General features: G+C 38.8%; 1 protein-coding gene across 2 annotated transcripts; it reads left to right on the forward strand.

The window, feature by feature from the left end:
• The first annotated feature begins 952 nt into the window (after window positions 1-952).
• On the forward strand, window positions 953-19346 carry LOC117667088 (cobalamin binding intrinsic factor-like). Of its 2 annotated transcripts, none has more exons than XM_034420274.3 (9): window positions 953-1060; window positions 6820-6999; window positions 9690-9833; window positions 11814-11969; window positions 12523-12704; window positions 12831-13017; window positions 13685-13820; window positions 18181-18299; window positions 19067-19346. In XM_034420274.3, the coding sequence occupies exons 1-9, from the start codon at window positions 991-993 to the stop codon at window positions 19126-19128; spliced, it is 1236 nt and encodes a 411-aa protein (XP_034276165.2). In that variant the 5' UTR covers window positions 953-990; the 3' UTR covers window positions 19129-19346. The 2 variants fall into 2 exon arrangements, with proteins under 2 accessions (XP_034276165.2, XP_034276164.2); XM_034420273.3 differs by lacking the exon at window positions 953-1060 and adding an exon at window positions 4692-4873.
• The last annotated feature ends 1416 nt before the right edge of the window (window positions 19347-20762 follow it).

Consider the following 20762-nt stretch of genomic DNA (forward strand, 5'->3'; position numbering starts at 1 on the left):
CCGGTTCTATAGAACCAATGCAAACTGGGAGCAACCCACCACTGGTGCAGAGGTATTAATTGAAACAACCCTTTTCTTGGGTAACTTATTTAAAAGGACATTGGGTTCTAGTTTTAACCTCGTCCTCTCTTACTCTGTTGATCTTTGAAATTTGCCAGTGAGAAGGCACAGATCTTAGTCTCTAATTCATTATCCTACTTGAGTACAGGAAGCTCTTGATTTACGGTCACAATTGAACTCAAAGTTTCTGTTATTAAGTGAGACAGTTGTTAAGTAAGTTTTGCCTCCTAAAAACAAGTTTTAAAGACTACATGTAAAAATAGAACCAAAGGGACAGGCAGCAAGGATTTTACCCTATCAATTACCTCCATCAGTAACCCCTCCCCTTGGGGCCCAAGGCAACTAGCAAACCAGGTTTTGATACTTGTTTTCACATTTATGATTGTGGTAGCATCCCCATGGTCACATGATCAAAATTCAGATGCTTGGCAACTGACTCATCCTTATGACAGTTGCAGAGTCCCATGACCGTCTTTTGTAACCTTCTGACAAGCAAAGTCACTGGAAAAACCAGATTTATTTAACAACTGTGTTATTAATAACTACAGTGATTCACTTAACAAATGTGGCAAGAAAAGTCATAAAATGGAGCAAAACTTTGACTACAAAACTGAAAAGTGGGGAAGATAAACATCTGGCTCATCCAGTGGTTTTAGTTGAACCTTGTTTTATTATTAAACAGGACTCTCTGGGAATCATCTTTCAGTGGTACTCAGCACCCGCCTTCCAGGCTTACTGAAGTTCAACTTTACAATCACAGTTGTGTCAGCCTGCATGTCTTGAAGGAGATGTCCACATTAGGAGGCATTACTCAATACCTCTTGCTTTGTTATGGGAAAGCAACAGGACAAGGGAGGAGCCCTCTGCCCGTCCTTTTCAATCAAAGCATAAATACTTCTCTGGTCTCATCACATTGCATGATAGTCCTGCATGATGATGAGAGCTCTTATGGGATTCCTGCTCCTGCTTCTCAGCCAAGGACAGCACTGCCTTAAGTGTGGTAAGTAGGAAAAACTGGATGCGGCCATTTGAATTCCTAGTTCCTTGGGTCCTTATTCCCTTTATTTCAGGAGGTGCTCTTAGAAAACACAATACATTTTCCTCAGTACCACAAACCTGCTGTGATAACTTATGCTTCACTAGCTTCTTTATGGATGTAACCAACTTCAAAATCTTTGTTTTCCTACTGTTAGCTGCCTGTGTTCCACTTTTAAAGGGTGAGTAGTCACTACTCAGCATCAAGTTCCTTGGAAGGAAGAACATAATCTCCTTCCACGATAAAAGGGTTTATTAATACACCTATGCAGATACACAGAATTTAATAATAATAGATTTACTGTAAATGATCTTTATTTTATGTCAGATTCTTAGGGAACCCTTATTGGCACATCATTTCTTACCAAGTTTTTTATTATTTCTTCCCAATTCAGCACAAGTCTACGCACTACTATCCATACAACCAGATTCTTAGTTGGATAAGAAAAATGAGTTATCACCACTATCATTGTTCAGGTTCAGTTTCCAATGCATTATTATAGTTTTCTGGTAATAACTTGACTTATGAGTCATTGAAAAGACAACAGTGGTTCCCAATTGTGCCTTTGTTAAGACAGATTGCCTCAGCGGTAATTATACTAATTTCTCCATTCAGTGCAGTGTTTTGGAAATGAATCCTCAAAAAGAATTCAGATTAATCTGCCCTCCAAAACTCATTGCTCACCTGTTCGTTCACACAGCTCTGTTTTACACAACACCATTTCCTTGATCTTTTGCTGAGACTCTGCAGCAATTCAGAGAGACTCAAGTTTATCTCCATGCCCTGAAAAACTTCAGTAATTTCCTACACATTGGGCGATTAAAAGTTGGATTTTTAATACAGCAATTGGATTAAGTGATTGAATTAGATTTTTCTCGTATCAATTTTGTCAGCTCCAGTTGCCTCCATCTCTATATTCACCCTCATTCTCATCTTCTTGACATTAAATCCTACACTCTTTCTGCTAGAGTACATCTAGTTGAAAGTCAGGCAAATTTCAGCTTTAAGGGGCTATTGGACAGCACATCATTCTGTGGGTAGCAGGGAAGATAATCCTGTTTCTATTTGCATGCGTGTCTTCAAGGAGCCAGAATGAGCAAATCAATTTACCAACAGAAGCAGAAACAAGAGAAAGAATGCAAAATAGTAATTGCAGTTCTAATCTACAGGGCACTGCACCTATCCTATCCTTGCTTGGATTCCAGTTTAGGGAATATCAAATATTTTCCTCATTCTTACATACAATATTGTTACATTTCCCCCATTTCTCCAAGAGATGAGATGTGCTACTGATACAATGTTTTTTCACAAGTACAATAGATATGTCAACTATTAATAAAATAATTATATTAATTCCATTTGTCTTCATTCATAACACTCAAGAAACTTTAGCTATGCAATCCTATAGTAAGCCTCTTCTGATGCAGAACAATCCATAAAAGCCTAAGACTTCATGAGTAAAAGGAATGATAATGGTTTGCTCAAGACTACACATCATTTCTTGATCGGGATTCCCTGTGCACAGTCACTCACGCCCTCGTCACCTCCCGCCTTGACTACTGCAACGCTCTCTACATGGGGCTCCCTTTGAAGAGCACCCGGAGGCTCCAACTGGTCCAGAACGCAGCAGCGTTCATGTACCACTGTTCCTGCGTGAGCTGCACTGGCTCCCGGTGGTCTTCTGGGTGCACTTCAAGGTGTTGGTCATCACCTTTAAAGCGCTCCATGGCATAGGGCCTAGCTATCTTCGAGACCACCTGCTGCTACCGACGACCTCCCATCGACCCATGTGCTCCCACAGAGAGGGCCTCCTCAGGGTGCCATCAGCCAAACAATGTAGGCTGGTGACCCCCAGGGGGAGGGCTTTCTCTGTGGGGGCACCTACCCTCTGGAATCAGTTGCCCCCAGAGATAAGGAGAATCCAAGACCTCAGTGCCTTCCGCCGTGCCCTTAAAACCCACTTTTTCCAGCAAGCTGGGCTGGCTTAAGAAGAAATTTTTTAATGTTTTAATTGGTTTGTGATTTTTAATTTTTGGGCCAAATTTATATATATTTTAATTGTTTTTTAATATTTGTATTTCATGTTCTTAATTCTGGCTGTACACTGCCCTGAGTCCTCAGGGAGAAGGGCGGTATATAAATTGGAAATAAATAAATAAATAAATAAATAAATATAAATTGGAAATAAATAAATTTGTGGCTGCAATAAAGGTGATATTGGAGGTTCACAGCTCCTTCTTATCATCAAATTAATTTAGTTTCTTATACTTTGCATTTGTTGGATAATTTTTTAAAAAATTAATGTATTTGTATCCTGCCATTGTGGTCCAGTGGTTAGAATGTAGTATTGAAGGCTAACTCTGCTCACTGCCAGGAATTGGATCCTGACTGGTTCAAGGTTGACTCAGCTTTCCATCCTTCTTAGGTTGGTAAAATGAGGACCCAGATAGTTGGGAGCAATATGCTGACTCTGTAAAACACTTAGAGATGGCTCTAAAGCATTATTGGGTGATATATAAGTGGTATTGCTTCTTGCTATTTATTATTTTTCCAAATAACTCAAGGCAACGAACATAACCAATGTAACTTCCTCCTATTTTCCCCACAACAAAAACCTTGTGAGGTAGGTTGGGCTAAGAGAGAGTGACTAACCAGCCTAAAGTCACCCAACTGGCTTTCATTGTTAAGGTATGAGATTTGAAAAATAAAGTAAAACATACTCAGTATTAGAATCTAAACAATAGCAGCAGAATTACACTAACTGTAAATACATGCACAGTGTCGGTCTCTCATTTAGTAATCAGAGGAATTGCCCCCAAAGCTCCATTTAAGCTTTGACACTTAAGGAAAAGCTTTTGATCCTCCAGAGAGGTAAGCTCAAGAAGAGCAGGATGCATTCCTGCAATTTGGGCCGGCCTTGATCACTCATTTCTGAAGAGCTTCTAGTATCTGCATGACATTGCTATGATAATTATTGCCAAATTGTGTTTTTCCACATGGTTCTACACTAGCATTTAAAAAAAAAAATTGAACAGCCTTATTTCTGAATGTAGGATCATTTATAGCAATAGTATGCTTTTAAGAGGCACGGTTTTGGCATATACAGTGACATATGGGTGGTAGCGAAAGGCCTAAGGGAAGCTCTGTTGCCATCTTCTATTTCTCTAGAATAGCCTAGCAATGCCCTTTCTTTAGCCTTTTTAAGCATGGACCCTGGAGGAAGATACAGTGCTATTTTTCCTGGGCAAGAAAGGTTGGAAGGGCACAACTTTCTCAACACAATTTCTCTTCCGTGAAATTTATCTTATCCTAGCCACTAACCTACGTGACTCAACGAATGCTTGGGTAGCAAGTGGCTGTTCTCTCACAGATGGCATGCAACACCTTGCCAAGGTACATAAGTAGCATTCCTCCTGCTAATACGCAACCCACCGATTTTCCTGAAAGGATTTGTTCTTTGGCATCACCTTGCCAGACTTGTTCAGACCCAGTGTTGGGGAAACTGAGATAAGCAAAGGAAAGTCAACAGTGCTAGAAATGAAGTGACTATTCGAAGGTGAAAGGTTGTTAGGGAGGATCCAAAGCTGTCCCAGCAGTTTATATAAAGGAAGACGAGCAAATTTTCACCCTTGACTTCCAATATTCTGCCACATCAAGGAAGATTTGGTTTAAGAAAGGATATACCCACATCTGAGCCCAAAATGTTTCTCTTCACTACTGTAATGTGTGTGTTCTACACAGTCACTAATGCAGCTTCCAGTTCTTCAGAAACGTGCTGTAAGTATTTCAAGTTAATTTTCCTCTTGCATTAGTCCTTCTTAATCTGATGCTTCTCCCTAACTTGATTAATAACTTGAATGAAGGATATGGGAGTCAGTCAATAACTTGACTGAAGGAGTTATAGTCCAACACATTTGGAGATCTTCAAATAGGTTGGTCACGGTGATCAGGTAGGGGCAGGATTTACTCTACATTTAAATGGCAATAGGTCTCTTACACAGTCGAAAGCCCATCTTTGCAGCTATATCATTTCCAAGGATCATGTAACTGTTTCAAAGGCTATCGCTGGGAGTCTCCATATGCTCGCGTAGTCACATTACTTCACTGACAGCCTCAGCTTTGCCAAGGACACGAATGCTTTTAACAATTCAAAAGGAAGTGGTTCATTTGCACTAATGTACTGTGCAAAATGTCTCTTTGCACAACCCTAGATAATGTATGTAAACATTTCAAATGTTTGTGCACTGAATGAAAAATTCATGCATAGAGGGTGTTTAGGCAGGATCAACTTTCCTTCATGAAATAGTTTTGTACAGAAAGGTAACTAAAATGTGAATTTGAGCCTTGTCCATGACTGCCAGTTTCTATTCTCCATACATCATTAATGATGAAACCGAAAAACTGTGCCCTACCTAAATCTTCTCATGTTTAATAAAAGCAAGACATGGCTAGGAAGTCTTCTCTCATATGATCCCCACCCGATTGAACTGCAGATTCCAAGCCAGCATGCACATTAGCTTTCTGAATACACAAATAGTTTTCAATGCAGATTTAAATAATCACTTACTGTACGTAAAAATATTAAGTAGTATATTGCAGAAACTGGTTTATCTCCTTATGTGCTGTTGATATGAATGTAATAAAACCAGTGGAACCTTCCCTAACCTAGTAGCCTTCCAAATGTATGTGTTCGTCTGATATGCACACCAATGAGTGTCGATGGGATAATTTTCAACAAAATTATCAAAGAATATAAGAAATGACTGAAGGAACTTGAGGAAGCAGCTGTTTAGAGATAATGACCAGCAGCCTATTTAAATCCCCCCCATCCGCAGATCCATTACTTTTGCTATCTGCCTGTTTTCATTGATCACAGTGAGTCAGTAGAAGACACAGAAAATAGGAAAGGAGCCCATCAGAAGACAACATGCAAAAACTCAAAACATAGTGCTAAGTGTCTCATTGAGCAAAAATGCTTCATGTGTATAGAACTGGATTAATATTAACTTAATATTAACTCAAGTTAGCTTACTTGATCTATATTCCTACTGAAAATAATGGCACTTAAAGTTGCATGTATCTTCTTCCATTGATTTCAATAAGTCAGTTCAGCTTAAAAAGAGCAAGACGGGGTAAGTTTGATTGAGTTAACTAACAAAACCTTGCATGAGGATATGTGGCACGGCAATTTTGGCTAGCATCCAATCCCTTGGTTGGAGTTTAGCAAAATATCCACATTCATAGCTGAAGGTGAGGCTCAGACAATTGTAAATAGCCTCTATCAAAAAAAAAAAAAAAAAAAAAAAAAGACAGAGAGATACAAAAGTGCAAAAAACTAAAATGTAAACTGAACACGGCTTTTTTTTTTTTCACTGTCTGTGATAAAGTTCACGTGCAACATTTTTGCCCAAAAGCAGATAAATTCACATAGGTCTGGATACCTCTATGAATAACAGATCTGCTGCATGAATATTAACAACTCAGCTGTATGGATCATGCATGATATATGCAAAGTATTTGAAGTTATCCTTATAATTACAGAACTCGCTGGTGAGCAAAAAATTTTGGTGGGCAAAAAAAGGAGCCCCAAATCCTACCAATGCAGAAGAAAAATATGATAGAGACGATTTCTGAGGCTGAACTCTACTACATCAGACAAGCTACATCAGAGTTCTCAAGGAAGAGGTGCTGTTCTTGGTAAACCTCTGGTTTCTTTGTTCTAGATGTCCCGAGTGATCGGCAATGGTTGGTTAAAGGCCTCCAGACTCAACTGGAAAACTCTGCAGCCTGCCCGCAGAATAAACCTGATCCCAGTGTCCTGATTGCTTTGAACCTGGCTGAAGACCACAATCTTAGTGTGCTAACACAGTTGGTGAGGCAGATCAAAGAAACAGCTGGAACAGGTATGAGGTCGAAATGAGAAGTTTTTAATAAATGAGTTTATTGATTTCTATAATCACTTCTGAACCAGTTCATATCTTTAATTTGTACCATTTTGTAAAGAGGGAAACATGGAAATAGTTTTTCATGTGTCACTTTTGAAGACTGGGTAACTCGCTAAGCTGAACCAATAATGAAAAAACCCACAAAGCTTTATGATTTCTTTTGTTTTTACTAATACCTCCTAGGTTTGACTATGATGTACCTCCCAAACTTAATTAAAACTTAGTAAGTCCAATTCTGTTTCTAGAATTGCCACTTTTTCTTTATAATATAATAGGTAGAACACTACAGGTAGTCCTCAAGTTACCACAGGTCATTTAGCGATGGATCAAAGTTATGACACCAGCCCCCAAAGTACTTATGATATAGTCTCAAAGTTACAAATATTTTATTTTTATTTTTATTTATTTTATTTATTTTTGTCAAGCATATATAAGATTACAGATAAAAATATAAACATGATTATGAATACATGAAATGTATAAACATGATTATGAATACATGAAATGGATACGAATAAATGGGGACATTATGACAGGGACAGTAGTCATGCTGGTGCGCTTATGCACGCCCCTTACAGACCTCTTAGGAATAGGGTGAGGTCAACAGTAGACAGTCTAAAGTTAAAGTTATGGGGGTTTGAGGAAGTAACCACAGAGTCAGATAGTGCATTCCAGGCATTGACCACTCTGTTGCTATAAAGTCATATTTTCTGCAATTGAGTTTGGAGCGGTTTACCTTAAGTTTGTATCTATTCAGAGGTGGGTTTCAGCAGGTTCTGACCAGTTCTGGAGAACTGGTAGCAGAAATTTTGAGTAGTTTGGAGAACCAGTAAATAACACCTCTGAATGGCCCCACCCCCATCTATTATCTGCCTCCTGAGTGCCAGCTGATCAGGAGGAAATGGGGATTTTGCAGTATCCTTCCCCTGGAGTGGGGTGGGAATGGAGATTTTAATACAGTATCCTGCCACACCCACCAAGCCACACCCACAGAACCGGTAGTAAAAATTTTTGAAACCCACCACTGTATCTATTGTGTGCTTGTGTATTGTTGTGGTTGAAGCTGAAGTAGTCATTGACAGGTAGGACATTGTAGCAGATAATTTTATGTACTATGCTTAGGTCAGACAGATCGCGGCATAGTTCTAAGTTATCTAAGCCCAAAATTTCAAGTCTGGTGGCATAAGGTATTGTGTTGTGAGCAGAGGAGTGAAGGACTCTTCTCGTGAAATATCTCTGGACTCTCTCAGTTGCAGCACCACGGCAAGCATTCACCCTTACAACAGACCCCGCCCCACAGGGACCTAACAGGCATTGGATCTGCTATGCTAGCCCACTGGCTCCTCCCCATTCTATCACCAATCACTCATTTACCTTTCGAAGATCTGCAGAGTCAGTACTCAGGATCATGTGGCAGAAAAGCGATCAACTTCTCAGAAAATGGTGAAGATGTTTTCATTAGATCCTGTGTTCTTACACATCCTTCTGTCCCCTTTGCAAAACAGATGACAGAGGCCTGCAGGAACGCGAGATCAAGCCCCCAAAGGCTTGTGTCCCCTTTGCCAAAGGCTTTTGGCGTGGGGAACGGAAGCCTGCAGGGGCGCTTCTGTTTTCCATGCCAAAGTTTTTGCAAAGGGGATGGAAGCCTTCAGTGGCACAATCTTACACTCCTTCAAGTCTCTGTCCCCTTTGCAAAAGCTTTTGGTTCAGAGGACGAAAGCCTGAAGGAGCACGAGATCACACTTCTTCAGACTCACCAAGGCTGCCCGATGCCCCAAAAGTGGATCTGGTGTCCTGCACATGCAGCCTTGGTGAGTCAGCCAAACTGAGCAGAGTGCATTAGTCCCGCTCTGCCTCTGCAAAGAAACGGCACTGCTGTGCAAATCCCACAACAGAGATGCTGGAGAGGAGACAGACAGCTCATTTGATGAGTGAGAAGGAGCAGTCAATCTGTTCTGAAACTCTGGACATCTTTGAAAGATAAATGAGTCTCCACAGGTCCAGTGCCTGTGGAGACCCGGTGGGGAGGATGGGTGGGGGAAGCAACTAGGGGGATCCCAGGGGATTGTAAGCAGAGCATGACATATTTCAGTGGATGGGAGGAAGCCTTGGGTGATCGGAAGCAGGTCCTCCATGGTCTTCCCCACCCTGAAATACCTCATGCGCACTTAACAACCTGTGCATTTGATTAACAAATGCATTGGGAAAAGCAGGGAGGGATCGCATTCATTTAATGTGATTCAATTAACAAATCCTCAGATTGTGAATGTAATTGGCAGGCTCTATTACATTCGTACCTCAAGGATTACCTGTACTAGGCAAAGTTTTCATTATGATCATATGTCCATACTTGGCAAACTTGGCTAAATGTTTCCCTGTTATTGTTTGGCACAAGGAACCAGAACAATTTCATGAATAGGCCAAAACAGTTTTTTTAAAAAAAAATTGTTGATCACCTATATTACAAGAATCTCATCCATAAGCCTTCACAAGTCTGATTTCAGTTACTGTGTATCTCCAGTTTTAAAGCAGCTCTCCCAGATGTTTTGGGCTGCAGTCTAGACTTCCAGCCAGAATGGGAAAGGGTTCTTTATTGCTTTCGAAGCATTGCTTACTCGGTCTTTGTCCTCTCTTATCCCTTCCTGCAGAGATGACCTCTGGCAAAGTGGCCCTTTATGTCCTAGCTCTTCGGTCCGCCTGTCAGAATCCTGCTGATGTCAGGACGCCAGAAAAACATGTCAACCTGGTCCAAGTCCTTGAGGAGAAAACAAAGGAAGAGATTAAGTATATCAGTAAGGAGACAAATGGGCATTAGATTCCTACCTTTCTCTCAAATAACAAGATACAAAAGGGATGATGAATGCATGGCTTCTTGACTCTCTGTGCTCTTCCCCCACCATTACCTTCAAGGATGGTATTCAGTTGAACTGAAATGCCCAATTGATAGTCTGTTAGAATATCTAACAGCCAATATCTCTTAGCCATGTTGGCAGTGCCTGTTCTTTGTCTCAGTTGCAAGTAACATTTTCTTTTTTACATTTGAAAGACTGGTACAACTTAAAAATCCTTGTATAACTTTTCCACAGATAACTCAAATCCCTTTGCTCCCTGTTTCACAATGCAGATGACAGCCGAATCAATCTGCTGTTGGAATACAGATCCTGCTGTGAATTCTGAGCCCATATTTTGCATTTTGCAATATTTTCCTATTTTTTTAAAGGAAGAAAATGCACTTTTATAACAGCTGCAAAATTGATCCAGCCTGGTAATGATAATTGAGGATGGATTTGTAACATGCATTTATTTATTCAAAACTTTTACCTAGCTACCCATCATAAACCAAATTCTCGGCAGCTGTCCACAAAAATAAATATTTATCTACTTACAATAAAAACATTAAAACCAAAAGACCTGATACTATAGCTAAACTTTCCCATGCAGCACATCACATTTTCTGCCAATCAACGCTGTACATAAAAACGAATGAAAACAGCAAAATCCATTCAGTAACTTCTAAGAGTCAGTCAATGGACTGAATCGATGTTTGTTAGTTTTGTATGTTATTTTATGTATTTATGTTGGTTTTGTTTTTTCTTTTTATTATTAATAAAAATTTAAAAAAAAAAAAAAAAGAAAACAGCAAAATCTTTGCAAGATCTCTGAAAGGTGATGTTGCACTGATGAAATTGTGGGGAAGATTTGTCTTAGTTCAGGCAATTCTGTGCTAGAAAGAGTAGAATTCATAAAGTACACAATCTAGTTTAGCAATCTGACATTTATCTCATCTATCCTGAATTTCCAACAGTCAGTACAAGTAGTCCTTGATTTATGACCATAATTGGAACCAGAATTTCCATTGTTAAGCAAGATGCTTGCTAAGTGAGTCATGTCTGATTTCATAACCTTTTTTTTGCCATGGCTCTTAAATAAACCACTGCAGTTGTTAAGTGAATCATGTAGACATTATGCAGATCTGATTTCCCCTATTGACTTTGCTTGTCAAAAGCTGGCTGGGAAGATTGCAAATAGCAATCACTTGACCCCAGGACACTGCCACTGTTGTAAATACGGTACATATTGGTGGCCAAGGCCCTGAATTTTGATCACATGACTATGTAGACCCTGTGACAGCCATAAATGTGAGGACCAGTCATCACTTTATTCAGTAGCATTGTAACTTTGAACAGTTGCCAAACAAATGATTTTAAGTTAAAGACTGTCCATATTGAGGGGTAGGGTAGTATAAATTATGCCTAGGAGAGGTTTATAGCCCTTTTGATATATTCTCCCTATAGCATTATAAACTCTCATGTAGCAGGAGAATGGGACTTCATTTTCTGCCCCTTCTCATCATTTCCCCAGTATTTAAACCTAACTTGCCTTCCAAATTAGAGGGGGAAATCTGCAGCTACAAACCCAATCATTTCCCATACACTAACTATGTGGACATCTTCCAGATGAGTAGACTTCAATTTTGATGCTATCTGGGGAATTCTGAAATTGATTTCTACAGATCTGGAAAATGCTAGTTGATAAAAGGTTATTTTTCGTGATTTAGAATCCTGCACCATTATGGTTATCAATTCCATGGGGATACCAGGGAAGTATAGCTAGTTTCTGATTTCAGATCTCTCCTTCTCCAATAGTACTGTTTTGAATTAGTTTTCCATTTCTGCCTCATTTTGAACTCAACCTCCAAACAGTAACAGGCTGAAAGTAGATGTCTTCTGTGACCACACAGGAAGTAACTGATAAAAATGCTTACTTTTCAGATACCACTGGGACTCCCAAGACAACCTACTACCAATTGGCTCTAGATACTTTGGCTCTGTGTGTAGAAAAAAGTCCAGAATTAGAAATTACTGCCACCATCTTGGCCAAGGCCGCCCTGAATAATAGTTTCAAATTCGATGGTCGTTTCTCTGTAGGTAAGAAAATGCTTCACAGAGACACAAACACATATATGATTTTGAATATGATTTTAAATTACCTTTTTATTCTGAGCTTCCACATACCTCAGGATAGCTCTTTCAGTGTTACCCTGCAATGATCCTGGCAAACAGGCCAAACTGGGAGATGGTGAGTGGGACATTGGGGAACTTCATGGTGAGAAAATGATTGATAAGCTAGAAATCTATTAACCATTACACCAAGGATCCTCAGCCCCCAGGCCACGGACTGGTACCAGTTGCAAATGAGCAAAACCTAAACCATCTCCCTCCTCTCCCTCAATCTGTGGAAAAACTTGTCTTTGTCTTCCACAAAATTAGTCCTTGGTGCCAAAAACTTGGGGGGGGCACTGCATTACACTATCCACAATGACAACTTGTAATAAACAGCCTTTTCCAATTTGGCCTGCTTCTCTCAGATATCTTCTATTATCCAGTATTTAAACCAAAGAGATCCACGACTCTTCCTAGATTGGCAAATACTCCTGACTTTCTCCTCGCTGCTCCATCCCTTGTTTGATGTAATTCACAGATACTGGTGCCGTAGCAAGTCTAGCACTATTCTGTGTGTATGAAGGAAGGATCTTGTCTCAGCAGAGCAAAATTACAGGAACTATACAAGCAGCCTTAACCCTCATCACAGAGCAGATCCTTAATGAACAACAGACTAATGGCCTCCTTGGAAATATCTATAGCACTGGCCTTGCAATGCAGGTACATCTGACCTTTTATTTGGGGAGGATGAAAATCCAGCTATCTGGTCTTTATCCCTTTGAATCTTACTGAGCATCTCTCTCTCTCTCTCTCTCCTCTCTCTCTCACTCACTCGCTAATTTCCAGGCTCTCAGTGTTACTTCTGAGTTCTACTCTCCTAATGCATGGAACTGTCCTAAGACCTTGAATGAAGTGCTGAGTAAGATCATCGAGGGAGCCTTTAGCACTCCAGCTGCTGCTTCTCAGATCCTGCCTTCTCTGGTGGGCAAGACGTATTTGGATGTGAGGGGTCTCATTTGCAGCTCCGAAACTGGTAAGGCAGCTTCTTCAGTGGAAAGAAACTACTCTGGCACCTCCTGTGTTCTCTGAAGAAGAAAAAACAGCAGATTCGGCTAGTGAGATAGAGTCATGAATTCTGTATTATAGGTTCACGTTCCCCATCACTACATTTCCACACCAAGAATAGGTACAGTTTTGATGTTATTGATTATCTTGGAGACACTGGAATTATTCTGGAAGAAAGGAAATGATGGAGGTTGGAGATGAAAATAAGGGAACACAGTCATGCCATTTAGAGTCTAATAACATTTGGAATAATCACATAATCCACAAAGTAATGCTATCAAAGTTATACTATATTCACATAGCATGATTCTAATTTTCACTTAATTCTGGAATCCCCCCCCCCAAAAAAAGATGTTGTGGGTCTGAGGATTACGTATTTTGGCATGATCCACTTAATTCACTCTTATGGATCTGCAACTTCTACTGAATGGATCATCCATAATGACGAAAATCAATTGCAGCTGCTAGCAATAGTAATATTTTAAGCATCTTCAAATGGATGCCAATCTGTGCTTCCAAGTCTCAACTCATATCACTGGCTATCCCTCTTCTCAACTGTGCAAGCCCAAGATTGGCATTATATGCTAAGGGTGTAATGAGTTATTTTGCCCGCCTTCTCTTCTCTTTCTTTGCAGAAACAGTGCATTATATTGTAATCAATAATCTAGTAGGACCTCACTTCAAGTATTCCACAACTGTGAAAGTGCCAAAGGGTTCTGTTCTGCTTGTTGTCTTGGAAGCAGCTCAACAACTTAATGCAAAAGAATTCAGGTAAATAGTCTCCTAGCAGATTCATTTTAGATTCTGTATGTGCAGGGCCAGATTTAGATTGAAAGAGGCCCTAGGCTATTCCACTTATGAGGCCCTTTCACCAGTGGTGGGATTCAATTTTTTAACAACAGGTTCTGTGGGCGTGGCTTAGTTGGAGGTGTGGCTTGGCAATCATGTGACTGGGTGGGCATGGCTAGCTGGTCACGTGACTGTGTAGGCGTGGGTAGCTCGTCATGTGACCGGGTGGGCGTGGCTATGTGCATAGACTTTTTTCAGAGGGCTGAAAAAAGTCATTTTTTTTATTGAAAAAGTTTTAAAATACAAGTTTTTCCCCCTTTCCCCCCCTCCCCCTCCCTAACCCCCCCTCCCCCCTCCCCCCTCCCCCCCGTGACTTCTTCATAACAAAAAACCAAATTCATAACAGATTACTTACTCCCTCCTCTAAATACTGACCTTTACTTACTAAAAATATTATTAATATTATAACATCCCCTTTTAACCATACATTTCAAAAAAGAGAAAAAAAAAAAGAAAAAAAAAGAGAAAGAGAAAAGATTCTACTATGACATTATATGATGACTTCTAATTTAACATATTTTTATAACCCCCAATTTAACAATAATCTGCCCTTTTTCTCCTCTTTCAAACTTTTATCTATATATTATTTTACAACATTTCAAAACCACCTTCCGCTTTAAAAATATATAGTAAATCCTGCTTTAACATTTAATCTTTTGTGTATATTAATATAACATTTTAAAGCGGCCTGCCCCATAAATCCTAATTTAACATTTATTCAACTCTGTCCATTTCCTCCACTCCCCTAAATATATCACTTAAACATCCCTTTTCTTAAACTAATCAGTCTGTAAACTAGCTTATTCACCCACTTTCTTGCAAAATTGCCATACACAACAATTCTTAATATCTTGAATCACTACCCACTCTGCTTAAAAATATATATATATATATATATACGTATATATTCCAATATATCTAAATAAAAAAGAAAAGACAATGACTTTAAGTTTATAGTCCATATAATATCTTTTTTGAAGTCTTTCCGCTGGATTATTAAGACCATCATCCATAATAGGGTAACATAGCTTCCTGATGCAACAGTTTGTTCAAAATCTTCAATCATATCTGCCCCCATCAGTAGTAAATATCCTCATATATATATAAAAGTAAAAGCAACCACCCGAGTGACATTATAGTTATATTCCATATAGTTGTAGTTGTGGCTTTCATCAGGATTATTGATTCCCATCATCCTAGTGGGTAACAACCAGATCTTCTGCATGCCCCAACGTATCTCTCTTGCCTTGTAACTCAAGATAGTTATAATATATTTATCAGTACAAAAAAAAAATCCAAAGTAGATGATTCAAATCCAACAGTTTAAGGCTCTTTTCACATCCCAGAATTACGGCAATGCAGAGGTCTGTCACCGTCCTCAGGATAATATTAACCAATACTTCGCCTCCACTATCTTTTCACATATTCATACATTTTTTAAAGTCACTGGCTTCACTGTTGCTTGGTTTAGAAATTTCTATTTTTGTACGACCTATTTCTTTTTTTCTTTTCTTTTTGTGGGTTTAATTTCCATCCTGGTTTCCTTTCTACAGATTGTATATCAACTAATCGGTTTTCATTCTGCTTTATAGGTTGATCTTGTTGGTTTTGTTTTTGTATCTCGTGTTTCATTTTTGCCCCTTGTATATCATCTGGTTGGTATCCATACTTGTCTTTGACTTGATAAGTCATCACGTTAGAGTCAGATGGCACTTCTCTCAAATTTGTAAATAATCCGGCTGGGGTATCCAAAAAATCCAAAGGCAATTTATGTGGTACAGTCTCTGTAATTGGATATTTTCCCTTTATTTCCAACTCCTTCTGCTTATCCTGTATTGTGCCTAAAGATGTTAAATTCATTTTCAAAATATTTTGATAAAATTCTTCCGCTCTTTCAACAGTATTTAACTGGTATCTTTCTCCTTGATATCTCAATATAATACCAACTGGTATCCTCACATTTATGCCCGTGCAGCTTTCTTAACAACCATGTCACTCATTTCACAACTGCTTTTCTTCACCATGGTGACAAGATAGGGCAAAAACGTAAAATGTGAGGACAGTCGTAAGTTCGAGGACTGATCAAAAGTGCGAGGACCAGTCAGAAATAACTTTTTCAGCCCTCTGAGTAGTCCATATGCATAAAAGGATACAGCAATAGAGAGGGATGAAGGAAGGGAAGGGAAATTAGAGTAGGAGAGAGATGGAGGAAGAGAGGAGGAGAAGGAGAAAGGAAGAGGAAGTAGGGAGGAGAAGAAGAGGGGGAGGAAGAGAAAGTAAGAAGGAAAGAAAAGAGAGGTGGTAGGTTTGAGGAGAAAGATTGCTGTACAATAAAAAAGATGAAAGGGAAGAAAGCCAACCCCAAACAAATATAAATATATTAAGTTAAAGAATGAATTGTTAAACTTTAAAGAATAAAAGAGAACAAATATGAATAAATAACAATAATTAGAAACACACATACAAACATACAATGTATTTTCTTTGAACAGAGTATTTGGCCGGTTCACAAATTTAAACAGTGTTTAGTCATTTCAATTAAATTTACAATTTCTATACTTCCTTTTTGCCATATTTATTCCTCATCTATTTTTGTAAAAAAAACCAATATTACCCTCATCCTCATCTCTAATCTTAATCAAATTCAATTTTTCCCTTCTATTCTATTTTATACCCCTTCCCATTGTCATCTATTTTTATATCCATCCTCACATTGGTTAATTATGTAATATTACAGTTGTTTAATATGAATTCAACATTTTAATATAAATCAATTAGTTATATAACTACCTTTTTTGTCTATTAATCAATATGAACATGAATATTCCAATTATTTCCATGCAATCCAATTTCTTACAAATCAATTAATTATATTTACCAATAATAATAAACCAAATAATTTCCCCCATATATTCCTCCAAACCACAACTTAACCATTTCTGCTTTCAACACAATATACAATTAATAGTATCTCAATTATTACAATTCCCTAGTTAAATAGAGCTTTTTTTCTTTTGTGTTTTAAAATCTCTTTTTCCCTAAATTTCCTGTTGTTTGCACCTACCTTTTTTGGTGAGGAAAAAGAAATCTGCCTGCCTAATTTTCCAACGTGCAAAGCCAACAGCCTGCTTTACTTTCTCTTTCGTTTTTCAGTATAGCTAGGGGGGGAAAAATCAGCACTCTTTGCAAGCAAGGAGCAGATCCGTGAGCAAAACAGCTGAGAGCAAATCAGCTGGGGGTCGGGAGCCATCTAAGCAAGGGCTAATTAGCCTATGCTGAAGCTCCGGGGGCCAATAAAATTACAAAAAAAACACCGAACCCTTTGTTAAATTGCTGGCTCCCCCGCCCCTCGCCCACCACTATTGATTGGCAATAATAGTGGTGCAGAGGGGCGGGGCAAGCCAGCAATTTAACAAAGGGTTCAGCTGCAGCACTGGCTCTAGGGCGGCCCTTTGAAGCCCCGCGGCAAGAATTTGAAGTTTTTCTTTCCTCTAGCCATCGGAGGCAGCAATAGATTGGGAGTGGGCGGGGTAAGCGAACGGTCGACGATCCAACAGAGCAGAGAGTGAGGGTGAGTGAAGGCGTGGAAGCGGCTTTCTCCATCCTGCTCTCTTGTGTCCGGAGCCGGTGGGGAACCACGTGGCAGCCCACATGGATCCCAGGCAGCGGAACTCAGGCTAGGGAAGGGGTGGGCAATTGTGACTCTTTTACAACCTGTGGCCTTCAACTCCCAGAATTCCTCAGACAGCCAAGCTGTCTCAGGAATTCTGGAAGTTGAAGTCCACAGGTTGTAAAAGAGCCACAATTGCCCACCCCTGGCTACGGTAGGCTGGCGCCGCACGGGTGGGAGGCGAGGGGCGGGCGAGCCAGCAATTTAACAAAGGGCTCGGCCGAACCCCCTAGAACCCCCAGAATCCCACCACTGTGTAGGCCCCTCTTGATCTTGAGGCCCTAGGCTGAAGTCTAGTTAGCCTATAGGAAAATCCGGCCTTGTGTATGTGTCATTTTAAGGGAGGCATTCAACCCAGGATGTGAACTACTGACCTACTGGCAGTTCCTCAGTGAACTTTTCACATTTTTAATTCAAGAAACCTCAAACCTTTATCAATGTAGTTTAACCTGCCTTTGGGCTGGAGGCTGGATAAATCTGAATATTTGATTTCTATGAATGATTTTCACCTATAACATTCCTGACCTTTTCCTTTTTTTCTTTTGTGTATATTAAATACCCCTTAAATTACTTCCTTCTTTCTGCTTTTGTAATGAGTTTGGCATCTTGCAGCTTTCAAACAGAGGAGACATCTTGGGGCCCCATGGTCACCTCTATCAATGGCCTCAAAGGCAGCACCAATGAAAAGACCTACTGGCAGTTCCTCAGTGGCAAAACACCCCTTGAACAAGGTACATTTTCTTGGGAAGAAGGAAAGTGCTGAAAGATACAACATAGTTCCTTCAGATACTTGTAGCCTTTATCACACATCTTAATTATAATTAACTTGCTAGTAAATATGCAGCTATAGGATAATAATAATCTACAAGACCAAAATAATAGGTTGATGCCTGTTCAAATGGCAAAGTCTTCAAGTCGAGCTCAACTCCTCATGAATTCATAGATATATCTAGGTAGTTTTCTCAGTGCAACACGGAAATTATGTGTCATTGACTTCTCCTGGAATAAGCTTTCAACTTCCCAGTCTACTTTACAGTGCTGGCATGTCCTAGAAATATCCTATCCAGAGACTAATCAGCTTTGATTCTACTTAGCTTTTGACCCCAGACATGCTTCAATGCACTTGGAAATGTGAATATAGTATTTGCTTTCTACTCTTTAAAGCAGCTATATCTTTTGGGAGATTACATGGCAGCTGCATTTTAGGCATGCTTTGAGTGGGGCACAGGGCAAATGAAAAAGTGTGCTTCATGGCTCAAATCCTACAACTTATGCATTTGCATCTAGTATCAGGATGCAACTATAAAAGTATGATGCTGTAGTGTGATATTACTGTATGCATATTATTTTTCGTAAGGCTGTAACCAGCAAGGCAGCTGAGTATCTTCATATATCTAATCTAAAACTAGTTTTAAACATCTGCACATATTAAGGCTTATAATAGATCTAATGTAGAGTATGCTGTAGTTTTTCAACATCATTTTTTTTATGTTGGCAGGTGTTGGCAGCTACAAACCAAGAGATAATGAGCTAATTGTGGCCATCTTCAGTAGATACTGAACTATTACCTATAATAAAGAAAATAAAGAACTGAGGTTCAAGTCTGTATTTATCAGATGATCTCCCTTCCAGTCAAAAAATTATGGGAACTTAGAGCCAAGCCTTCCTCATGGAATTTGATATGTTACAGTTTTGGCAAGATGATAATAAAGTAGTGATTCAATGTGTGCAATGTTCTGTAGGTTTAAAATCGTTTAATAAACTGAATGCCAACAACACTAAAGTACTGATTTCTTTCACATTCACAAAGTAAATCATTTTTGCTAGGCCAAAGTAGGTTACAAGACAACATAACACTAATAAAAACTTCTATTTTGGAAAAAAAAGCCTGCAATTTTTTTATCAGATGTTCTATGTACACTGAGAGCATATGCACCAAAGACAAATTCCTTGTGTGTCCAATCACACTTGGCCAATAAAGAATTCTATCTATCTATCTATCTATCTATCTATCTATCTATCTATCTATCTATCTATCTATCTATTTGTTGCTATGTATTTATTCAGCATAGGGAAAGAAAAGATAGGCATACAAAATGCAGTTAAATAAATAGAACCCAAAGGCTAGTTGAAACTATTGAAATAAAAAGGCAGTTAAGTAATACTTACAAAGGCTGACTTACATATATGATTACATATTTAAACAATATGAATATAATTGAAATACAAATACATCTTACTGAATAAATACATAGATTCATAATAAATGAATAGATTTTACCGAAAGGGGAAATATTTTTTTCCCTCTAGTTAACTTGCTGCTGACAAGTTAACTTTTCTTTTCTTTTCTTTTCTTTTCTTTTCTTCTTTTCTCTTCTTTTCCTTTCCTTTTCTTTTTTCTTTTCTTTTCTTTTCTTTTCTTTTCTTTTCTTTTCTTTTCTTTTCTTTTCTTTTCTTTTCTTTTCTTTTCTTTTCTTTTCTTTTCTTTTCTTTTCTTTTCTTTTCTTTTCTTTTCTTTTCTTCTTTTCTTTTCTTCTTTTCTTTTCTTTTCTTTTCTTTTCTTTTCCTCTGGTCTTTAAATGCACCCTGTCTTTTGTAACAGCTGTTCAAAGAGAAAATTGCCTTCTAAAGGGAGAGACCCAACACTTTAAACATTGATTTATTTAGCCAGTTTGATTTGTTCCATCTCAAAAGACACGAAGTGATTTACAATGTACCAAAAACAACATCAACCTTAAACCAACAGAAAAAAAGTGAATTACAAAAATAGCCCTGAGGTAACCCACAACTATTCACCAGAATTTGCTTTAATATAATTGGTAATATTCCAATGTTTATACATCTTGAGGTTGCCATTAAATGCTGCTGGCTTTAAAGGAGAAAACATACTTTTATATTGGTGCCACTAAGGACAACTTAACCGATCTTGTGCACGGGCTGAGAAAAAGATGAAAGCAAAAGTCTTTTTGTTTAACAAGATATGTCCTTGACTTATTACCATAATTGAGCCCAAAATTTCTATTGCTAAGCAAACCACTTGTTTTTATCTGAGCATTTTATTTAATCATGTCCTGACAGCATCGCTACAAATCAATACTTTTGAAAGCAAAATTTTATGAAGCCACAGTGGAGATGAACCCTCAAAGGAGATATCTAAAACTTTGTTGGCGGAAGAATCAATGTGAATCTGACTG

This window comes from Pantherophis guttatus, chromosome 1 (assembly GCF_059756535.1).
Source record: "Pantherophis guttatus breed Tessera chromosome 1, ASM5975653v1, whole genome shotgun sequence".
NCBI lineage: Eukaryota > Metazoa > Chordata > Lepidosauria > Squamata > Colubridae > Pantherophis > Pantherophis guttatus.

What these genes read in the sequence shown, in the direction of transcription:
- LOC117667088 (XM_034420273.3), top strand. Translation starts at nt 4,798, where the DNA reads ATGTTTCTCTTCACTACTGTAATGTGTGTGTTCTACACAGTCACTAAT. An exon ending in CAAAGAAACAGCTGGAACAG is followed by an intron (nt 7,000 to 9,689) that starts GTATGAGGTCGA and finishes CCCTTCCTGCAG; the next exon opens with AGATGACCTCTGGCAAAGTG. An exon ending in CTTAATGCAAAAGAATTCAG is followed by an intron (nt 13,821 to 18,180) that starts GTAAATAGTCTC and finishes GGCATCTTGCAG; the next exon opens with CTTTCAAACAGAGGAGACAT.